The sequence below is a fragment of the Delphinapterus leucas genome, chromosome 5, assembly GCF_059928025.1.
Source record: "Delphinapterus leucas isolate spDelLeu-1000000601 "Yukka" chromosome 5, BTC_Dleu_Yukka2, whole genome shotgun sequence".
Taxonomy (NCBI): Eukaryota; Metazoa; Chordata; class Mammalia; order Artiodactyla; family Monodontidae; genus Delphinapterus; species Delphinapterus leucas.
The window spans coordinates 111,106,606-111,131,621 of record NC_143133.1 but is presented as its reverse complement, the minus strand read 5'-3'; the positions used below and the strand labels follow the sequence as shown (position 1 = coordinate 111,131,621).

General features: G+C 39.4%; 1 protein-coding gene across 1 annotated transcript in view; it reads right to left on the bottom strand.

The window, feature by feature from the left end:
- The window catches only part of TTC29 (tetratricopeptide repeat domain 29), a 171,848-nt gene that overhangs the window by 111,304 nt on the left and 35,528 nt on the right, over positions 1-25,016 (bottom strand). Inside the window, exons 3-4 of the mRNA XM_030764032.2 lie at positions 18,511-18,734; positions 13,407-13,592 (exon numbers count right to left, since the gene is read on the bottom strand). Coding sequence (XP_030619892.1) covers positions 13,407-13,592; positions 18,511-18,734 — 410 coding nt within the window. The remainder of the gene's footprint in view (positions 1-13,406; positions 13,593-18,510; positions 18,735-25,016) is intronic.

Below are 25,016 nucleotides of genomic sequence, written 5' to 3'. Positions count from 1 at the left end.
ACTGCCCAATCTAATAGTTCTTCCTCTGCTAGACTTCATCTCTAATCTGATGCTCAAATGCTGTTAGGTTAACTGTGCAGACCAAGATAGTCATCCAACGTCAATCATCCAACCATCACTAATTTAATCTCTGTTATGAATCTGCAGGCTTCCGACTTATATCTTTATAAAAGCTTTTGTCCCATATTTCTAATATCCCTGTAGATTTGGGCTTCCCTTACTATCGGAAAAACCATCAATAATTAACATTTCCTCCCACTTTTCTACATGATAATAATATCATTGGATCTCTAATAGTTCTTTAATCATCACCATTTTTTTTCTTACCAACTGTAAAAACCTTCTGTCCTTTTCAATACTTTTGAATTCAATGAAATCTTTAAAATTAGCTAGTTCCCTCCCCATTAAAAAATAACACATGCACAAGATAACCAATTCTAATAGTGCAAAACGGCGTATAATGCAAAATACCTCCTGCCATTCCACATCATTGGTGCCCTTCTCTGGGGTAGCCTCAGTTGAGATTTTGTGTATTTGATGGGTTTTAAATCTTCTCAACAGCGTTTACATCTCTATTAATTTTTAATAAAATGAAAGAGAAAATAAAACACCACACTAAAAACTGATATATCCTTTGCATTTCTTTTAGTTATTAAGGCTGTTTTTCTAAAGAAACTGGCAAACATTATTCCATGACAAAATGGAAATTACCATGAAATACCTATCAATTTTGATGTGGCATCTTTGATGATATTAATTGTATTTTAACCTTTTTTTGGAGAACTGAATACTGTGATGATAAACTTCATTTCAAATGCTGAAGAATAAAAGTATTCACCAAATGAAGTGATATTTATAATAGAATATAGAATAAGGTAAAAAGCCAAAACTCTAGAAAGAGATTGTTTACATCAGATTCTAAGGAGTTTTTAAAATTTGCCTTATATTATTTTAGATAGTATTCTCACAATAAATGTTCTGTCAGAATTTAAGATGAAAGAACATTACATTTTTCACATGTCAAATCATATCACTCCACCATTATTATATTCCTTTATTTTTTCCTAAAATAACATCTTTTTTATTTTTTTAGTTAAGAAAAGTCACTGACACTACATTGAATATTGTACCGGTTTCCTGAAACTGCCATAACAGTACCACAAACTGGGTGGCTTAAACTGGGGGCTGGAAGTCCAAAATCAAGTTGTGGACTTGCAGGGCTGGTTCCTCCTCAGGACTGTGGGGGGAGAATCTGTTCAGTGTCTCCCTCCTAGCTTTTGGTAGCAGGTGTTTCTTGGTTTGTAGATGGTGTTCTCTCTATATCTTCACATAATCTTCTCTCTGAACATGTCTCTCTTTGTGCCCAAATTTCCCCTTTTTATAAGGATACCAGTCATATTGGATTAGGGCCACCCTAATAACTTCATATTAACTTGATTGTCTGCAAAGATCCTATTTCCAAATAAGGTCACATTCATGGGTGGTGGAGGTTAAGGTTAAGAATTCAACATCTTTTGGGGGTTCCACAATGCAACTCATGACAAATAGGGTTGAAAACTTTTCTCTCAAATGAGAAAGCAGAAAGTACCAGCATCCCATGCAATACTTGTCCTGTCTTGGCTGTGTAGTTACTAAAACCATTCAGCACCAACACTGGGGAAGGAAAGCCAAGCAGTGCAGCACATGTGACTCTATGACAAGAGACTGCAGGCTGGGTTTGAAAAGGCTTACCCCACCAAACACGGAGACAACCAGAATCACAGACACAGTTACGAGCAAGGTGTGTGTGGGAGCCCAAGCCAGTGGCAAATCTGAGCTCAAAGCAGAGAGGAGACAGGGTGGTATGGAGGGCTCCTTTACCTTCTGAAGGACCCACTGGGAGAGGCATCAAATGAAGGATGGGGTCTCATGGTCTGGCAGATGGTGGATTTGAAAATATGGAGTGTACACAGAGAGATGAAGAAGGGAAGGTGGGAGGGAAGAAAGCCAGAGGGATGGTGGCGATGATGAAAAGGGTCTCAGAAGTGTATTAGTCAAACTTTGGGGTGGATGGATCGAGCAGAGCTAGAAACTACTCTGAACCGTGTTGAGGCCCAGTTCTGTGTCATGATCAATTGTAAAAGGCACTGCCAATAATTTTTATAACAAAAAACAACCAAACTTGTGGAATGGTTTGCTTTTTTTTACATATAATGATGATCTGTTATTATCCATTTTAAAAAGTCCTCTTTATTTGAATCCCAATGCGCTTTCTAGGTGGGAGAGAGAGGCTGTAGGACTTCAGGGAGCACATGACCCTCAGCCTATTTCCGTTTGACCACAGCCCATAATCTGTGGTGGTGTTACTACTTCTGCTTCCGGGGCAGGATGCGTGTGTTGGGATTTCAGCAGTCTCGTAAGAATGCTCTCTAGGTCAACATTAACAATCATATTTGCTTCCTTGAGAAACTAGGTTGAGAATGGCAGCCATCCTGCACAGAATCACTGCCCCAAGGCCGGGGCAGCTGGAAGATAAAAATAAAAAAGATATAGAAGCTCATGAACAATAGGTGGTGAGCAGGGGTACAGGGATTTTTTTTTCTTTTGAGCAGATATACTGACATGGTTTGAGGCCACCAAATGTTTCTACAGGCAGAACACGAGAGTCTGTGTGCCCATGGTGGGGATCTACAGGTAATACATCTCTCTAAAGCTGTTCTTCAGCAATGGAAGCCTGTTCTGGGAATGTCCACAGATATCTAGATGTTTCTAGTTGTATGAATTACCTGAGATGATAGTTCAAGTGGGACTGAGTGGCAGAGATACTTGCAGGGTAGGTTATCTGGGGGGTAGCAGATCAGACACCCCTGAGTTCTCAGATAAGGCATCTACAGAATCTGTTACATCAGCTAAATGTTTCCATTTGACGAGTGTCTGAAGTGTCTGTGAGCAGTTTTCAATGTTAACAATCACAACTGCTATGCCTGCGCCTTTGACATCTTTGCTCTAATGGTTGGTTCTTCTTCTACACCGAGTTACTGAGTTAGCCTGGCAGGAGCTTCCAGGAGACTTCAGTGAGGGGAATTAGGAGTCCAGAACTGAGTCAGAGAACTCAAGTTTGGATCCCAATTCCAAGACCCATGATCAGGGAATGAGTCTCTGCTCCAGATGGAAACACTTCAAAACTGGATCAGCCAAGGGACCCACTATTTCCTCCTGGATTAAATAATGATAATCATGGGATCTTGAAATAGTCTAGGACCCTGGATAGCAGGCAAAACACTATTGTAGACTTGTGATGGAGTCATTCTATGTCAGTGAGCTTAAAAAGTTGTCTATTTTTATTTTTTGGATTATAAATATGTTGTTCATCTATTATATTCAAACAATACAGAAATGTGTTACAAAAATGCATATATTTTTTCTATATTAAAAATAAAAATGGAATTTTTGGAAGACTAAATTATATTAGTAAATTGAGAGATTTGTAAAGTGTCTAAAAATGTTAAAATGGAAGTTTTTGGAAAGGCACAAAGACATTATATATCACATCCCAAAGGGAATCTTTAGTGTAAAATTTTTGAAGAAATAGCAAAAAACCACTCAGACGGCTCGTGAAATCCCTCATTCAAAATAAGGGCATATAAGTGTTGGAGATTGTATCAGTCAAAGTTAGATTAGGCTACACTGTGGTAGTAAATAGACCCTGAAATCCCAGAGGCTTAGACAAAGTAGTTTTCTTGCTCACATGAAGTCCACTGAGGGTGGGTGACTCTCTAGAGTCACCCAATGCTCATTCAGGGAACTGATTGCTTCCATCTCATGGTTTCACCATCTCAACATAATTCCTCCATGGTCACCATGGCAAAAACAGAGATAGTAGGGAGAACTCATATCTGCTCCTCCAAGTTTCAGCCTGGAAGTGACTGCTCATAGACCATTGGCCAGAATTAGCACTTTTATAGTGGCTGACACATAGCACTCAATAAGTGGTAGCTCTTATCATTATAGTCAGTGGAAAACAGCATTTTGACTAGCTGGATAGAATTTATCATGTGTAACTAGCACCATTGATTATTACCCTAATGTAGGACATTTGTATTGTTTCCATTTATTTTTATTATTACCAATAATACATGTATAAAGATATAATGTGCCTTCACATAAATTTTTGTCTTCATATCTGATTTTTTCCTAGATATGTAATCCTAAATTGTTTGCTAGAGATGTCAGGCTAATTGATCCTATCACCAGCAATGTGAAAAACCTGCTTAAATTTTTAAAATTTCACAGCATTAAATGCCATCTTTAATAAGTAAATAGACAACATTTATCCCTGCACATTTAAACATTTAAACATTCTGTACCTATCCTATCAGTCGACTCTCTCAGATTACGGTAATTATAGAGTATTGACTTGCCTCTTCCACTAAAATGTAAGCCTCTGAATCAAGGGGCCATAAATATCTTTTTCAGCCATATACTTCCAGCACTTATCCCAGTATCTTGCACATATTAGAAGTACAATAAATGCTTGTTAGAAAATTACAGGGGAAAAGTAGCATATCTTTAGTGCTTTAATTTGTGCTTTTTATTGTCAATGTTCGCTTTTATTTTAATGTTTATTACCCAGTTTAATTTCTTCTACTGGTGTGTTAGTGTTTTTTCTTACCAATTTGTAAATGTCCTTTATATAATAATGATACTAACCAGTTATATTTGTTTCCAATAATTCCCAATTTTAGTTTATCTTTAATTATATGAGGTCTTTAATAAATAATTTTTTCTTTAAGTACATGTCAACTCTCTCAGTGTTTGTTTCTGATAGTGGGAATGCTGTACCGCCAGCCTCGTGTTTCCATGAGGGGACCTCCTCTCTCCTTCCCTCTTCACTTCTCACCACAGAGGAGGAAAACAATGTATCTGACTGGTGAAATCCTGAACTTCCATTCTCTCTGGACTCTGTTCTCAAGCTCCATGCTGAAGTTCACAGGCACAGGCTTAGAACCTGTAGAAGAGTCTGAACATGACCAGTCTTTCAGTAACTAGGTGGTTATGATGAATTCTGCGAGATAATAGAGTTTGATTTGAACAGATATAAGCTCTGTTCCCTAACTAGCCTTAGCTATTATGATCTGATTCCCATGTTTCTTCTGAATTGGTTCTGAACTTGGAGCAGTGAGAAGATTATAATTACCTCTCCTATAAAGCCCATCATTTTTCTTTGTGCTTTGTTCCATTGTTTTCACGTTTCGAAGGTCTTTCTCATCTAAGGCTGGAATAAATATTTGCCTCGAGTTTCTACTTTTTTCATCGTTTATTTTTTAATGTTTCTCATAAAATGTAATTTTAAAATAAGATACAGAAGTAATTAACATTACCATAAAATGTTTGGAAAATCATAAAGAGAAAAATTTAAATCACACTTAGTTTTTATACTTTGTATCTTCTACTTCCAAAATTATTGACATTTTTTGTAGGCTTAACATTTAATCAGTTCCAGTGTATACTGTCAGTTCTTTGATATTAGGACTTCCCTCTTCTTAAAATTTTTAATTTTGATTTATCTCTTGTTGGGTTGTAGATAGAATACAGCATACACAGAAACTACATTCACAGTGTACTTTCTGAAGTACATAAGTAAGAATACCTTCCCATTGCTTCTTATGGGACAGAACTTACTTCTGTAGCATACTATCAGTTCTCAAGTTTATAGGGTTCCACTCTCTTTACCCTCAAACCCCCTGGACTCTACTTTTTTTTTTTTTTTTGGCACTTATTGTAGCAAAGGAGAAAAAAGTGAGTCTTATCTAATTTTTGTTCCAATGAAGGCAATCTGTGCTTTTTCTTTGGATGCAGGTGGGAGTCTGTCTTAATCTGAGTCATTCAAAAAATTCCCGAGAATTATCTAGCAATGGATTTTTCCTTATAGTTTTGACTGGAGCATAAAGAGCTATTTCAATCTGAATATTCATATCTTTTTAGGGTCAAGAAAGCTTTCTTAAAATGTCTTTGGTTATGACTTTCATTTTGGTTATCATCTACTCTACCTCAGAAACTTCCATACTGATAATGTCATTGTTTTCACTTCTTAGTCTTTCACTTGCATTTTGGGAAAATGTTTTGAGCTTGTCCTCAACATCACTGATTCAATATTCCATTGGGCCAATCCTGCCCTTTTTCTGCTCTGCATTTTAATTCTACCAACACTTTTCTTAGGAAGCCTTCCTTATTTCATCTGGGGCTCACTGTCATCTCATTTGGTTCTATCCTTAAGCCTTTCTGTCTCCTACTTGTATCTTTCTGAAGACATTAAGAATTTTTCTAAAATGATCACATTTACAGGTTTGTTCTTCAGATTAATGTTTTGTTTTCCTTGTATTTTCTACATCCCTCAATTAGGAGCGGTCTTTTTAGTCCAGGTATTTAAAGGCAAGCAGAGTAGACAGTCTGCCCTAGGCTCTGCTCGCTGGCTACGTGGAGCTAGTAGAATCCTCCGCTTCTACCTCCAGTTGGTAAGAACAGCACTCACTCAGTACCAGTGTCTAGCAGGCATTCTTCTAGGACTGAGATTGGATCTTCTCTTCCTTTAACTGACTGCTTCTCTTCTACTTTAATCCGTTCTTTAAAATAGCTAGTCTTTGGTGGTAGAGCTCGTTTTGACACTTTTAGTCTTGCTCATGGTTCTATCTTTGTCCTAGTTCTTAAAAGACAGCACTCTGTGGTCATAATCTGACCCTGGTCTCTGTATGTTAACATCACTCCTTATTCAGAACTTCTAGATTTAAGCGGTAAGTGTTAACTTGTCCAGGACTGATACCCTGCAGGCCAGTTTCCTAGAAAAGGAGATGGACTCTAGCAAAATTCCAAGGAAACCAGTTAGGCTCAGTGCTTTTAGGACAATTAATTCTGACCTAGACCCTAGACTTAGACCCTAGAGTTCTTCTCTCCTGACAGGGGAGAGGTTGGGGCTCCCCAAATTATGAATGCCTATGTGGCAAGTCTTGCTATTTGTGTGCCATATCCTATGACTGCAACCACAAGGCAGAGACCTTACCCCCTGCCCCTCCCCTTTGCGCCCTCCCCCGGAGGGGCTGGTTGATCCTACCTCAAAAGATGAATGCTGGGATGGCAGGATAGAGCGTGTGTCAAGGCTCTGCCATGTCATGTTGCTATTGTGTCTGGCCCCAATCAGACAATACTCCCCTAAACATAGAGCATCCAATGAAAGGGCAACGGGAGACCAGCACACCTGCTCAGCTCCTGTCTCTCTGAGTTTTCTCAGAGCAGCACTGCTCCAGCAGGCCTGCTGTGAGTGCTGCTGACCCATTACTTTGTTAGCATGGCAGTTGTCTCAGCAAACTGGGCATCTCTCCAGGCCAATAACATGGCCTTCTGGAAGCAAGTTAGGGGACTGGAAATAGATCAAAGACCAAGATGGGAGTGGGAAGAGTCTGCTAGTGATGCTGTTGTGGTCAGCCTTCAGGATGACCATTAGCAGTAACTAGCCTTGAAAAATCCTTGGCAGTGGGAACCCTATGGGGTTAAGACTGTCAGTGATAGAATTCCTTTTTGTGTGTGTGTGTGATATGGAAAGGAATGGCCTAATACATGGGGGATACTTCACTGAGAGGAAAGCTGAACTACTGCCCCTCATAAAATTCATGCAAAAAAAATGAAAGGGGGCATCTTCCCCATGATCACTAAAAATGGGTGGAGCATGTGTTAGGGAAGGACTGAGCAAGACAGGATAAGTGGACTTCCAAATTCTACTCCTTTCCATGAGATCAAGATTGTAAGGTAGACGGTCCCTTACAGTGGTGGATTCCTCCACAAATCTGTTGCTGTAGCTGCCTTTCACTACTGGATGCATCAGGGGAGAGGGGGACCATTCCACTGTATATTCACAACACTGCTCTTCTCCTCGTTCCTTCCAGCCCCTGGCAAATCACACTGGGATACACCATCTAGAATGTGTCCAAAGAACTGACTGTCAACAATCAATTCTAGGCCCTGAACTGAGCAAGCCAACCAGGATAACTCTTCTTCAGAAGTTCCCGGTCATTAGGAGAATTTGGGGTCAATGTTATAGATCTGGGTTAGCCTTTACTCAATCCCTATGCTAAAATCGCAGATGAAGGCCTGCAGAACTGGAAGATGTGCACTTTCCAAGCTGTATCTACAATGGCCTTCCCCTGCATGTTCTCAGTGAACATGATCAGCACCCGTCGTTGTCAGCTAACATCTACTTCTAATCATCCTCCTGGTCTCTCAGGATGCGAGGTCTAGACCCCAAGCCCATATGGGTTGAAATGGAATGGATTGTTGACAGAGTGAGAGACGCTACTTAGAAGCCACCCCTCTTTGAATTGGGGGAGAAGGAACATAACAAAAAGCTAGACAGAAATCAAGGGTTACCCTGACCGATACTAATCCTCTAGGCTAGCCCCTGCTGAAAACAGACTTGCCTCCTACAAGGCTCTGTGGAAACCAGCCAGTCTCAGTGCTAAGTTCATTAATCTGGTCAAAGGCAAGGCTTGGACTCAGATCCTAAATCAATGGAAGGGGAGAAGGTGAAAGGTGTTGGTGCTTGCTCAACTATGAATGCCAACTGATCAACCCTGCCACTGGTTTGCTCCCCACCAATAAAGCTGCAACTGCAAGTCTTGGACCCTAGTCCCCTGACCCAACCACTAAATACTGACCTGGCAAGGGAGGATTGAAGTTAAGGTTCTGACACATCATCTTATTATTGTTGCCTTGGCTGCAGACCATACCTGGGGGGAAGTCGGTGCTTCCCTAGTCATGGCTCTTAAAAAACCCTCTCTCTCCCAGGCTCTGACACTGGCCCTGCTATAGACCTCTGTGTGCTGCTCTAGAATGTATGGGCACATTTCTTTGAGGTCCAGGGTCTGCGAGCTTTCTCCAGTGCTCCACAGACGTGGTGTGAATATCGCTTGTCCATTTGTCCTTCCAAATAGGTGACAATTCTGAAAGAAGATACAGCCACTGATGTGCTACAAGTATTTGTCTGACCACAACTACTCCACACCTGCTACCCCAGCAGATATTTCACCTGAAGAATGGGACTGCCAGCGCTTGCGCCAATAGAAGCCAGGCCATTGTATACTCGAGCACCATCTTCAGCAGCAGTGGGAACTAGAGCTTGTGCTCAGCTCTGGCCAGGGGGCTCTGGTCCCACGTGTGCTCGTGGGCTGAACGTTGGCCCTGACTGCACCCAGGTGCCCAGTCCCTGTGACATGGTTTCTGCTCATGTTCATTTGCTCTCTAGTTCCCTGAGGGTGCTGGAGCCATGCCCTGGCCTACAGCTGCTTTGCTGGGCCCTGACAACCTGCCCTTTGCCATCTGTTGGCTGGTATCCTGCTTTTTTAATCTGAATGGGCACCCCTGGAACCAGGAGGGTGCCACCTGCCCCTGAGCACAGCTACCGCCTAGCTGTTGCTGCAGGGCCTCCATATGTGGGGCTTGTCTGGACCAATCAGCTCAGGTATGCGGAAGCTACACCATCATCACCTCAGGGGGACCCCCATATTCAGGTGAGCCCTCACTGCACTCTAGCCGCATATTTTAAGTAGTCCTAGTTTACCCTCCTCATAAAAATTCTACCCCAGATTACAAAAGCTGCACAGATAATTTCCACCATGGCTAAGTACATCAGATACTCAAAGTCAATCTCTAGAATTGCCATCAGCATCAACTCTGTCATTTTATCCATCAAATAATACAGGCATGGTTCTTGTGGCCAATGAACTGATTAAGGCCAAAGAAAAAATAGTTTAGATCTTTCAAAAAGTGGTTGCAAAACAAAATAACACAATCTAACTTAAAAATAGGTTTATAGCCAAAACTCTCTACGTATTATGGAATTTGGGTGCACTTTATCGTGCTATGGGGTGGGGCATCTAACTGTGAGTAAGCCACTGACCCGTGAAGATAATATCACAGCAGCCCCACCCTGATCACATTTCCCAAACTCATCCGCTCTCTCAGCTACTGAAATGATACAGTGCCATGGTTACTAATCGCATTAGTAGCCATTAGTAAGTGCTCCAATATTTGTTGAATGAGTGAATGGATAGATGAATGAATAAATAAATAAGTAAAGGAAGCAATGAATAAATCCTCCAATAGAAATACATTCACAGATTATAAAAAATCAGAAGGCGAGAGAAATCAGGAGTTGTAGTTTAACGAGTATTGAGTGCCAGTTTTGCTAATGAAAAAGTTCTGGAGACCAGTTGCAGAATAGGGCAATTATACTTAAAACTACCGAACTGTACACTTACACATAGTTAAGATGGTAAATTCTGTTACACATTTTTTACTGCAATAAATTTTCAAAAAATCAAACCAAATTTAAAAGTCAGAAATAAAATTTATAGGAAAATTCAGAAAATGTTTATGATAGCTATCTGAACCTCACTGAGGCCACTCTTAAATTTTCATCAATGTAGCCCTGGCGTCTTCAGCCCTCATTTTCATATATTATTTCATATTTATTTTGTGACTTCTTTTTTCGGAGCCAGTAATTGACAGTTCCATTATTTGATTTCTCATAATTGGAGAATTTGATGCTTTCAATTATAAAAACAAAATAAGACTGAAAACAATTCTTTTCAACTGAGGGATGTTCCTAGAGTAGAGAACAAAAAAGTGCTAAACTATACTTTAGTGTATAATTTTCAGGAATTTTCATCATTAGCACATCATGAAAGTAAAGCAATTCTTGGTCTGCATAGAGGAATGGCTGCTAGCACAGGCTCTGAATCCAGCTGACTTAACACTAGCCCCACCACTAACCAGCTTAATTTCTTTGTGCCCCAGTATCCTCATCATTCAAAATGAAGTTAATAATTTCTAAAAGCTTAAAAAAGTATTTACATCACTGATGAAATGAGAATCATAATTTTAAAAAGCTTAAGCAAAGGTTTTACTTTGAATTTTACTTAAGCAAGAATTTATTCCATTTTTACAAATTGAAACACTAAACTCTACTTTTAACAATAGGCTAAGAGTTTTAACAGGTAACCTCTCAATTATAGTAAGTAATAACCTTTCAGTACACAATTCCATAATCACCTACGGTTCCACATTCAAAAACAAGCGCTGTTGACACATTGGTATATGATACATACCAAATATAATGATATTTTACATTGTGTTTTGAATCTTGTTTTCTATTTAACGTATCATGAGCATTTTCTCAAATCAATATACATTTGAGATTTCCTATACAATTTAGAATAAAATCCAAAGTCCTCAGCTTGTCCTACAAGCCCCAGTGTGATCCCAAGCCTCCTGGTCTAAACTTAGCTCCTTTCCGTCTACCCCCAACCTTCCTCACTGGGCTCCAGACAGTGCTCAGCATGCACTTGCCTCAGGGCCTTTGCACTTCCCATGTCCTCTCTCTAAAACCCTCTTCCTCCAGATTCTCATAAGGCTTACTCCCTCACTTTATTCATGCCTCACCTTCTAAAAGGTGAACACCTTACGTAAAGTAGCAACCACTATCTATCCCTTTGCTTTGTTTTATATTTCATCACAGCACGTACCAGTGCTTCATATGTTATATAGCTATGAGTGGTTAAGGCCTGTTTTTCCCAGTAGAATGTTAGTGCCAGGAGGGCAAAGATTTTGTCTGTCTTGTTTACTGTTTTATCCCCAGGTACTAGGTTCTAAACAAATATTTGTTGAATGAATGAATTTGGCTCTAGTTTGTAATTTCATGACTGCACAGAACTCTGTTGCATGGGTGTTACTTAATGCTGCTAATCCCCTGTTTTGAGACATCATAAATTGTACTGCCATGGATACACTTAAACACATTCTCTTCAATATTTTTGGATTGTTTCTTCAGGGTTGAATTAGTGGGGCAGCTTCCTAACCATCCCTCCTTTCTCTTATTCCTCTTCCCACAGGGTGTATCAGAGCCAGACTTCCATCACATCTTTCCTTGGCCTGAAGGTATAGCCCAAACTCTATAGGGTTTGGTTCAGCCCAAACTCTGAATGCTGGCATGTTCCTAGTTTGCCTTTCCATACTCAGTTCCCATCACTGCTCAGAAATATACTTTCCACTTTAACCAGGTCGCTCCTCTTATCAGTTTCTCTAATTATGCTTTCGTATGTAGTTCCCTCTTACAGAATATATTCCTGTTTCTTTACCCGCCTAAAGTCCACCCATCGTCCAGATCCCCCACCAGTCCCTTCTGACTCCATCGTGGCTTCCTTGGATCTAGTTTGTATGATCTCTCACTTCTTTGAATTGTTCTGTTCTTCCCCATACCTATCACTCAAGAGAGCCCCTGACTATCAGCCACGTTCCAGCATCGACCATGCTGTAGATTACAAAGTGCAATTTCCTGAAGCACAAAAACCTTTTCCCCTCCCTTCTCAAAGCCCTATGCAGTTCTAGCCACAAGATAATAAATATTTTCTAATTTAACTCTTTTGCCAAAGTCAAAACTCTTGTGGAAAATGAGACACTGTTCTGAGGGAAGAAACAATTATTTCTGAGCAAATATTTTCATCTTCTCACATATTTTATTTGCATACTATCTACCCACTATCCTTCTATGAATAAGTTTAATTCTTAACTTTCTGTTTGCAATCCTTATTAAACCACCAAATAAAATATGTTTCTAATGAATTTTTGTTGTCCTTTCAGACTTTGGCTTGTCTTAAGATAACATTATTAAGAATGACATTATTTTTAAAGGAACATTTCCTTCAGAAATTATTAAAAAATCACAACGGGGTGGTACCCGAGTTATATAGGTTATATATAAGGGACTTGGGATGCTAGGAAAATCACAAAGTGTGCCTTTCCTTTTTCCCATTTTCATACATAAGAAATCAAGTTAAAATGAACAAGCAGGTCTGTAAGAAAGGAAAAGCATTTCAAAACAGTGCAGCACATATGTGGACGAAGGATGTGTGTGGAGGCCTGGAGGAAGATGCTTTCTCTCTGTGATGACGCTGCTGGGAACTCTAGGCTGAACACTCAGCAGAGGTATGACTGTAGCAATATGGAGGGTGAGTCCAAAGTCTCACCCTTTTGCTTTTTTTTTTTTTTTCCTGCGGTACGCGGGCCTCTGACTGCTGTGGCCTCTCCCGCTGCGGAGCACAGGCTCCGGAAGTGCAGGCTCAGCGGCCATGGCTCACGGGCCCAGCCGCTCCGCGGCATGTGGGATCTTCCCGGACCGGGGCACGAACCCGTGTCCCCTGCATCGGCAGGCGGACTCTCAACCACTGCCACCAGGGAAGCCCCCTTTTGCTTTTTAATCCCAGTAACTCACATTCTTCTACTCAGCCTCGGGTCTTTTTCTCTACCCCCATGTGCTTTCTGGTTGCCTGGACTTGGGATGCTTCAAAGCCCCCGCAGCAGCCTGACAAATGGCTACTCACCATCCTCCTCGAAGAGCAGCCCCATGTGTGCGTGCGCCTCGGCTTCCTTCTTCCCACCGTCAATTTTGATGAGTTGAGCAATCTTAAAACATCGTTCATAGAAGTGGTTCCTTACCCACTTGTCTTCAGAATTATTGAAGTAACAGGCCAGAGCATACAAGTTATTATAAACCTCTTCAAAGTATTCTTCAAAGAGAGAAAAACATCATAAAATGCATTAGAAAGATGTCTCAAGGTACATCCCTTCAAATGACAAACGAATATAGTGACATTTATCTTCTATTTTTCCTTAAAAGCATGATTAACCATTTAAAAAATGGAAATGCAAAAATTAATGTTTTAACTATTTAAATAATTACATTAATTAAAGGATGTGCACACGAGAAAAACAACAAAATTCTTTCGGAGAGCTTAGACCCTGTTAGAAATTGACATACTCTTTGGTTGATACAGGAGTCTTTATGTAACACAAAAAAACAAAGATATCTACCAGCAATGTGCTCAGTTCTTTTGGAAGAAATGAGTATGTGGTATCAGCAAGTACTTTTCCCATTGAAGATATGAAAATTATTTAGAGATTCCAGAGAAAGCAATGTTTCTTAACCATGGCAAAAAGATGAATGAAGAAAGCAGATGGAATCTGAAAATAGCAAGGTATTTTCACCCAGAAGAAAAGGCAAGCATGCAGCTTATAGATAGAAGAAATGACGGGCACAATGACCACATAACCTCCTTACACTTTCTAGTGCTGTTTCTGACAATACAAGTTACCAACAATGTTAAGAAAAAGTGGATTTCTATGCTTATCTTTTCTATGAGTATTTTTTTCTGAAAATGCATTAATATTAGTCATCCCTCTCACTCAGTTACTAGTTTATTAGTTGTCAGTTTATTAAACACCCCCTTTTTTTCCCAAAGTGGCATCTGACCTATTTGTACACAAAAAAGTATATTAATAAACTGTGAATCAGTCTTATAAACTCCACTGCAATCAGTCATAAACTTAAACAAAAATGTGTGTGCTAAATTGTGCCTCACCCTCGTAAATTTCATTCTATTGGTGGATATGAACAAATTCATTATCTTTATGTTTCTTTGCATTTGTGCTTAAAGCACAGCAGTAAATGTGTGGTAGCCTCTGGATTACCCTTCCAAGGATTTTTAACAACAATAATTATCTATTGGAATTAACTGATATTAATTGTTCACTACTATCAGAAGAGTCAACCTATATACTCCTGAAAGAATTACAATTATGAAAAGCATTTGTATATTGCCCACTGATACTCCTATAAGATTAAAATCAAAAGGCTCGGAAAAAATGACATTAGGCTGATTACCACAAAAATTAACTTTCAAAAACTGTACGTAATTCACTCCAAGGTTTCCAAAGAAATTTCTAAAACCTATGTCATGTTTTTACAGACATTGCTTCATAATTCCATAGGAAATGAAGATTTATCTCAAAATAAGTTTTAGACCTAAAAATTAAAGTTAAAAAACAGTTCTCCCTATCTCCCATTTTTGAAGGCACTGGGGATTCTGGAGACCATTCTGCTTTTTAAGGTATTCACAACAGGCAATAGCTTAGGTGAAAAGTAGAGGGTACCCTGAGCTATTTACTTAAAACGAATACTCTCATTTCAGAACTGACTTCTCCTATGCTTTATCTTTCCATTCTGAACCTTCTGCCTAATATGAATAGAGCACTAAAATATGTTTTGTAACATTTTATATTCTTTCTCATATTTAATGATTAGAGGGTTGCTGTTTTTTAAAACCTGTAAATAAAACATTTCATATCTTCCATTTAAAAAAGTTACATGAAGAGATTTTAAAAAATATATGTAATCCTGAAATAATTTTTCCTTTTTTCAGTAATTAAACCTTAATAGAAAAACATTTCCAACATTTCATAAATGAAGTTTTTGGTTCTATTTAGAATGAGTTATATAAGCTATTTAGATTACATACTTAAAGACTACTTGTCAGCTAAGCTATTTTTCTATGGAAAAATTGAGTGTTTTTCAGAGTATTAAGTATAAAGAACTATATCAAGTTTTGAATCTTTGAATAATCCAAATATATGGTCTGTACCCTTTACATTCTAAGCAGCCTTTTCTCCTTGCTTGCGGAACACTTCCTTGAATTGTCAGCAGGTATATTTATAAGATGAAAATCAATTGTATTGTTGATTTATTATTGAGACCAATATTCGTTATGCTACCTAAAAAGGAGATCTCATGATGAAATAAATTTGGAAAATGCTCTTGCTAATTTCCCTCTTTCAGTGAACCACACAATATACATGAGCATGTTAAAGGCTCTGATAAGTCCTGCAATAAACCAACCTGCTTAATGTATATGTTAATTCACCTGGTTGTTTCTCAAACTTATTTCACCAGACAATTACTTTTGTTTTGCTTTACATAAACTGTATAAACATCCTGTGGGACTCTGCTTGAGTAGAACATACTTTGGGTATTTTAAATAAATGTTATTAGAAAAGAAAATTGCTGCTTAACCCTTAACAATAATTTAAAGTCAAGTGTAAATCATGTTTGAATTATCTATTGATTTGGCTACCCATTACCATTATTGCCATCTCTTCCCCAGCCCCATGGGGCACAAGGCCCTAATCATAATGTTACAGATGGTACAGAGATGATTCACAACAATGGGAAATATAAGAAATGCTATCAGGGACAAAGAAACACTTTAACAAATAGAAAATAATCCAAAAAGAAATGACTGCCTTAACTTTAAACGCTTCTTTGCTATAAAACAGAAAGTGCTATTTTGAAAAGTAATTTAAATAACTCTAGGTTCCTGCTCTGCCAAGTCTCATGGGACAGAATTGACCTGAGATGACTATTGTTAGTGCCATAGCTTTGATTACATGGACTTCACTGTGACCCTAGAGTGATGGTCTTTCCAGTGAAAAGCAATGAGAATACTCAGAGATATGCTGCTTCAAGATAATTGTCTCAGATTCCACAACCATATGGGGTGAAATCTTCAAGGCACTATTAAGAGATCTCTGTATTCTAGATTAAGTGTGTGTGTGTCTGTGTGTATGGGTTTTAAGATTTAAAATTAATTCAAGTTAATAAGAGTTTCTGTGCATATCCCCTATACCATTTTCTGGGACATGCTTAACTCAATCACAATTTTTCTCCTATGAAGTTCCTGTGTTAAATGTGAAAAAATTACACACATTTTTAAAAAAGAGCATACAAATATTTACATGTCCTTCAACTGAAGTATTTCCAATAATACTTTTTTGCAATAATTTTAACTTTCTGTATTTTAACCAGGCAAAAGCCACTGCATTTTGAAGTCGATTACCTTACAGAAGAGCTGTTCTGAGCAAGAGGTAATTTTGTTCCATTTAACAAATGTAACCTCAGTTATCATGAATATATGATAAACCACTCAGTAAAGAAAATATGTCATTACTTGTACCATGTGTATAAGACATTGGCTATTGTAAAGTTTGGACTTTTAAAATATTTGGAATTGGAGAATCATTTTAATTTATATGTATATTTACTTTTCTTTAATAAAAGATTACAAATTAAAAGTTTTCTACCTTCAGATTATTTAGCATTTGGTTTCTTTACAATTACAAAATGCTTTGCGACAAGTTTCTCATATTTATGACACTTTATGACTAGTGATGTGTTTGCCTCATATTATGCTACTAAAATGAATGCTTCTATTTAAAACATTTAGTGAATGTGATTAATTCACCTTAGAAAATGACTATGAGCAAATTTTATCTGGATCAATTCTATTTTCAGTAAAAATATCATTTCAGAGTTTGGGGCTGACACTAGAATGCAGGTTTTCTTACAATAGCATTTTAAAATTTTAAACAGTTAATTTCTTGAGAAATTATATGTAAATCACATTTTAAAATTCACCAAAGGACTCTATTTTTAAAGTCAGTTCTGCAGTTAAATAATTTTCATTATACAAATAATCAAATAATCACCTCTTGTCTACACACACACACACACACACACACACACACACTCGAGTTCACATGTGGTGTTGTTAGGACTTTTGTATATCTCATATTTTTAAGTCAGGTCACAACCACATAGGAAATATGTATACTGACTCCACTATAGAGGCTAAAAGACTCCTGCTACCCCTCTGATGCTGTTTCTATGTCCCTATCAATTTTCCACATTGCAGCACTGGCTAACAAAACGTTGTCTAATACTCTATTTTCCCATAGAAAGGCCTGAAATGAAGTACAGACATCGTCATGTTGTGGCCTGAGCTTCTCGTTTTGAGTCCTATGGTGTTTTCACACAAAAAGTTGAACAAAAGGATTTGTTTGTTGAAAACACCAAATTTATATGCCAACTTTTGAGATTTCCTTTCTTTGATTATATAAAATGACCAATTATGAATATGTAAATAAGAAATACTTATGACAATATTGGTATAATTATAGTAGAGATTAAAATATTTTCTTCAATACTTGAAGCATATAGACTTTCTGGAAAATTTTAGGATACCAAAAAAAAAGGAATTTATTAGAGATGATGTGATGGAAAATATAAAATTAACCATTTTATTCGTAATTGTAAATTGCAGGCTTTTTATGTCTCCTCACTATTCACTAATAAAAATTCTCTGATAGAAATCTATAGAACTTATGGATAAAATCTTTAAATTACATTATACAAATACTAGAAAATAAGTATAACTGTCAAGTTATAGTACTCTGAAAGTGTCTCCTCAGTGAAAGTCAATAATCAGATTATATATAAAAAAAAAAACTATGGAAAGATGTATAATTAATGATACCAAAGATTTTAATACACTGGAAAGCCCTGGAGATGTTATTAGGTGCTATTCATTGTCTTCCCTGGCTTAGAGTGACAATACCAGGATGGTGTGTGTCTGGCCAGCCTTGTGATTCAGCGTTCTCTACCATTTATTCCATTTAGATGCTTAGCTGACTAGGTTGAATTGTGCTAAGGTGTCTCAATGTTTTAAATTCATACTTGAAACAATTTGGAACCTTCCCTCAGGCGCTCACTGTTCTGCCTTCTGCAGTGCTGCTTCCCCAAATCCATCCACTCACCTTTCCTTTCAGCTGCTTCGGCCCTGGTCAGGTAGTAGTAGAAGTGATCCAGCTTGTCAGGCTGCTCTTCCAGGGGTCTCTGCAGCCAGAAGAGGGACCTTACTTTTGCAGCCTCCCTCAGGGCATCCCACTTCTCCATCAGAGCAAAGAGCTCAGTAAAAGACTTATGATAACCATCTCGCAGCATGTCCACACAGATGTTCTTCTTGTACGAGTTCCGGTAACTGGGAATAAGAACAGAACACTGAACACGTTATTTTAATCCTTTAAATCTGTGTAGTGTTTTGATCTTTATAATAATTAAAAGTTGAATCACGCTGCATTTTTTTCCCCTCAGTGGAAGCGCTGAAAACAATCTTGACCTCAAACACTTATAACTGAACAACTTCAGTTTAATGAAAGATGCCAGGAACTATCTAAATACAGTAATTTTAGTGAAATTACATTATAAACATATCAGTTCCAGAGCTGAGCTCCCTTTGATAAGGACAAATAAGCTAGCTGACTGATGTTTTAGTCTGTTTGGGCTGATATAACAAAATACCCCTGACTGAGTAGCTTATAAACAACTGAAATTTATTGCTCAGAGCTCTGCAGGCTGGAAGTCCAAGATCAAGGCTCCAGGAAGGTCGCCTTCTGCTGAAGGCCCTCTTCCTGGTTCACAGCCAGCATTTTCTAGTCATATCCTCACATAGTATAAGGAGCTAGGGAATAATCTGGAACCTCTTTTACAAGAGCACTAATCCCATTCATGAGCGCCCCACCCTCCTGACCTAATCACCTTCTAAAAGCCTCAGTGACCTACAGCTTTGGGGATTAGGATTTCAGTACATGAATTTTAGGGAACACAACATTCAGACCATAGCAACTGACAGTATCCAAAAATACTTAATATGTTAGCCACCCACCAAAACAAAACAAAAAACCAGTAAGGCAAGCAAAATTTAAATGTGTTGTCGAATATCAAAACAAAGCTCTAGGGGACCTTGAAGATGGCGGAAGAGTACGACGCGGAGATCACCTTCCTCTCCACGGATACACCAGAAATACATCTACACGTGGAACAACTCCTACAGAACACCTACTGAAGGCTGGCAGAAGACCTCAGACCTCCCAAAAGGCAAGAAACTCCCCACATACCTGGGTAGGGCAAAAGAAAAAAAGAAAAAACAGAGACAAAAGAATAAGGACGGCACCTGCGCCAGTGGGAGGGAGCTGTGAAGGAGGAAAAGTTTCCACACACTAGGAAGCCCCTCCGCGGGCGGAGACTGCGGGAGGCGGAGGGGGGAGCTTCGGCACCGCGGAGGAGTGCACAGCGATGGGTGCGGAGGGCAAAGCGGGGAGATTCCCGCACAGAGGAGCAGTGCCGACCGGCACTCACCAGCCCGAGAGGCTTGTCTGCTCACCCGCCGGGGCGGGCGGGACTGCGAGCTGAGGCTCGGGTTTCGATTTCGGACGGAGCGCAGGGAGAGGACTGGGGTTGGCGGCTTGAACACAGCCTGCAGGGGGTTAGTGCACCACGGCTAGCCGGGAGGGAGTCCGGGAAAAGTCTGCACCTGCCGAAGAGGCAGGAGACTTTTTCTTCCCTCTTTGTTTCCTGGTGCGCGAGGAGAGGGGTTTAAGAACGCTGCTTAAAGGAACCCCAGAGACGGGCGCGAGCCGCGGCTAAAAGTGCGAACCCCAGAGACGGGCACGAGCCGCGGCTAACAGCGCGGACCCCAGAGACGGGCGGGAGACGCTAAGGCTGCTGCTGCCGCCACCAAAGGGCCTGTGTGCGAGCACAGGTCACTCTCCACACCCCTCTTCCGCGGAGCCTGTGCAGCCCGCCACTGCCAGGTTCCCAGAATCCAGGGACAACTTCCCCGGGAGAACGCATGGCGGGCCTCATGCTGGAGCAACGTTACGCCGGCCTCTGCCGCCGCAGGCCCGCCCCGCACGCAGTGTCCCTCCTTCCCCCGCCCACCCCCGGCCTGAGTGAGCCGGAGCCCCCGAATCAGCGGCTCCTTTAACCCCGTCCTGTCTGAGCAAAAAACAGACGCCCTCCAGCGACCTACACGCAGAGGCAGGGCCAAATCCAAAGCTGAGCTCCTGTGAGCTGTGAGAACAAAGAAGAGAAAGGGAAATCTCTCCCAGCAGCCTCAGAAGCAGCGGATTAAAGCTCCACAATCAACTTGATATACCCTGCATCTGTGGAATACCTGAATAGACAAGGAATGATCCCAAATTGAAGAGGTGGACTTTAGGAGTGAGATCTATGATTTTTTTCCCTTTTCCTCTTTTTGTGAATGTGTACGTGTATGCTTCTGTGTGAGATCTTGTCTGTATAGTCTTGCTTCCACCATTTGTCCTAGGGCTCTATCCGTCCATGGTTTTTTAAAAAAAAATTTTTTTTCTTAATAATTAATTTTAATTGTAATAACTTTATTATACTTTACCTTCGTTCTCTCTTTCTTTCCTTCCTTCCTTCCCTCCTTTAGACAACGAATCACCCCAAATTGAGGAGGTGGTCTCTGAGAGCAAGATTTATGATTTTTCCCCCTTTACCTCTTTCTGTGAGGGTGTATGTGTATGCTTCTGTGTAAGATTTTCTCTGTATAGCTTTGCTTCCAACATTTGTCCTAAGGTTCTATCCGTCACTTTTTTTTTCTAAATATTTTTTAATTCAATAACTATATTATACTTTATTTTATTTTTACTATATCTTCTTTCTTTCTGTCTTTTTTCCTTCTTTCCCTCCCTCCTTCCTTCCTTCCTCCCTCCCTCCCTCCCTTTCTTTCCTTCTTTGCTTCTTTCTTCCTTCCTTCCTTTCCTCCTTTTCTTCTTTCTTTCCTCATACTTCTACTAATTCTCTCTACATTTTCTCCCTTTTATTCTGAGCTGTGTGGATGAAAGGTTCTTGGTGCTCCAGCCAGGAGTCAGGGCTCTGCCTCTGAGGTAGGAGGGCCAACTTCAGGACACTGGTCAACAAGAGACCTCCCAGCTCCACATAATATTAAATGGCGGAAATCTCCCAGAGACCTCCATCTTAACACCAGCACCCAGGTTCACTCAACGACCAGCAAGCCACAGTGCTGGACAACCTATGCCAAACAACTAGCAAAACAGGAACACAACCCCACCCATTAGCAGAGAGGCTGCCTAAAATCATAATAAGGCCACAGACACCCCAAAACACACCACCAGACGTGGACCTGCCCACCAGAAAGACAAGATCCAGCCTCATCCACCACAACACAGGGACTAGTCCCCTCCACCAGGAAGCCTACACAACCCACTGAAACAACCTTAGCCACTGGAGACAGACATCAAAAACAACGGGAACTACAAACCTGCAGCCGGCAAAAAGGAGACCCCAAACACAGTAAGATAAGCAAAATGAGAAGACAGAAAAACACACAGCAGATGAAGGAGCAAGATAAAAATGCACCAGACCTAACAACTGAAGAGGAAATAGGCAGTCTACCTGAAAAACAATTCACAATAATGATAGTAAGGATGATCCGAAATCTTGGAAATAGAACAGACAAAATGCAAGAATCAGTTAACAAGGACCTAGAAGAAATAAAGATGAAACAAGCAACGATGAACAACGCAATAAATGAAATTAAAAGTACTCTAGATGGGATTAATAGCAGAATAACTGAGGCAGAAGAACGGATAAGTGACCTGGAAGATAAAATAGTGGAAATAACTACTGCAGAGCAGAATAAAGAAAAAAGAATGAAAAGAACTGAGGACAGTCTCAGAGACCTCTGGGACAACATTAAACGCACCAACATTCGAATTATAGGGGTTCCAGAAGAAGAAGAGAAAAAGAAAGGGACTGAGAAAATATTTGAAGAGATTCTAGTTGAAAACTTCCCTAATATGGGAAAGGAAATAGTTAATCAAGTCCAGGAAGCACAGAGAGTCCCATACAGGATAAATACAAGGAGAAATACGCCAAGACACATATTAATCAAACTGTCAAAAATTAAATACAAAGAAAGCATATTAAAAGCAGCAAGGGAAAAACAACAAATAACACACAAGGGAATCCCCATAAGGTTAACAGCTGATCTCTCAGCAGAAACGCTACAAGCCAGAAGGGAGTGGCAGGTCATACTGAAAGTGATGAAGGAGAAAAACCTGCAACCAAGACTACTCTACCCAGCAAGGATCTCATTCAGATTTGATGGAGAAATTAAAACCTTTACAGACAAGCAAAAGCTGAGAGAGTTCAGCACCACCAAACCAGCTTTACAACAAATGCTAAAGGAACTTCTCTAGACAAGAAACATAAGAGAAGGAAAAGACCTATAATAACGAACCCAAAACAATTTAGAAAATGGGAATAGGAACATACATATCGATAATTACCTTAAATGTAAATGGACTAAATGCTCCCACCAAAAGACACAGATTGGCTGAATGGATACAAAAACAAGACCCTTATATATGCTCTCTACAAGAGACCCACTTCAGAACTAGAGACACATACAGACTGAAAATAAGGGGATGGAAAAAGATATCCCATGCAAATGGAAACCAAAAGAAAGCTGGAGTAGCAATTCTCATATCAGACAAAATAGACTTTAAAATAAGGACTATTAAAAGAGACAAAGAAGGACACTACATAATGATCAAGGGATCGATCCAAGAAGAAGATATAACAATTGGAAATATTTATGCACCCAACATAGGAGCACCTCAATACATAAGGCAAATACTAACAGCCATAAAAGGGGAGATCGACAGTAACACATTCATAGTAGGGGACTTTAACACCCCACTTTCACCCATGGACAGATCATCCACAATGAAAATAAATAAGGAAACACAAGCTTTAAATGATACATTAAACAAGATGGACTTAATTGATATTTATAGGACACTCCATCCAAAAACAACAGAATACACATTTTTCTCAAGTGCTCTTGGAACATTCTCCAGGATAGATCATATCTTGGGTCACAAATCAAGCCTTGGTAAATTTAAGAAAATTGAAATTGTATCAAGTATCTTTTCTGACCACAACGCCATGAGACTAGATATCAATTACAGGAAAAGATCTGTAAAAAATACAAACACATGGAGGCTAAACAATACACTACTTAATAATGAAGTGATCACTGAAGAAATCAAAGAGGAAATAAAACAATACCTAGAAACAAATGACAATGGAGACACAACGACCCAAAACCTATGGGATGCAGCAAAAGCAGTTCTAAGGGGAAGTTTATAGCAATACAAGCCCACCTTAAGAAGCAGGAAACATCTCGAATAAACAACCTAACCTTGCACCTCAAGCAATTAGAGAAAGAAGAACAAAAAAACCCCAAAGCTAGCAGAAGGAAAGAAATCATAAAAATCAGATCAGAAATAAATGAAAAAGAAATGAAGGAAACGATAGCAAAGATCAATAAAACTAAAAGCTGGTTCTTTGAGAAGATAAACAAAATAGATAAACCACTAGCCAGACTCATCAAGAAAAAAAGGGAGAAGACTCAAATCAATAGAATTAGAAATGAAAAAGGAGAAGTAACAACTGACACTGCAGAAATAAAAAAAATCATGAGAGATTACTACAAGCAACTCTATGCCAATAAAATGGACAATCTGGAAGAAATGGACAAATTCTTAGAAATGCACTACCTGCCAAGACTGAATCAGGAATAAATAGAAAATATGAACAGACCAATCACAAGCACTGAAGTTGAAACTGTGATTAAAAATCTTCCAACAAACAAAAGCCCAGGACCAGATGGCTTCACAGGTGAATTCTATCAAACGTTTAGAGAAGAGCTAACACCTATCCTTCTCGAACTCTTCCAAAATATAGCAGAGGGAGGAACACTCCCAAATTCCTTCTACGAGGCCACCATCACCTTGATACCAAAACCAGACAAGGATGTCACAAAGAAAGAAAACTACAGGCCAATATCACTGATGAACATAGCTGCAAAAATCCTCAACAAAATACTAGCAAACAGAATCCAACAGCACATTAAAAGGATCATACACCATGATCAAGTGGGGCTTATTCCAGGAATGCAAGGATTCTTCAATATATGCATATCTATCAATGTGATAAACCATATTAACAAATTGAAGGAGAAAAACCATATGATCATCTCAATAGATGCAGAGAAAGCTTTCGACAAAATTCAACACCCATTTATGATAAAAACCCTGCAGAAAGTAGGCATAGAGGGAACTTTCCTCAACATAATAAAGGCCATATATGACAAGCCCACAGCAAACATCATCCTCAATGGTGAAAAACTGAAAGCATTTCCACTAAGATCAGGAACAAGACAAGGTTGCCCACTCTCACCACTCTTATTCAACATAGTTTTGGAAGTTTTAGCCACAGCAATCAGAGAAGAAAAGGAAATAAAAGGAATCCAAATCGGAAAAGAAGTAAAGCTGTCACTGTTTGCAGATGACATGATACTATACATAGAGAATCCTAAAGATGCTACCAGAAAACTACTAGAGCTAATCAATGAATTTGGTAAAGTAGC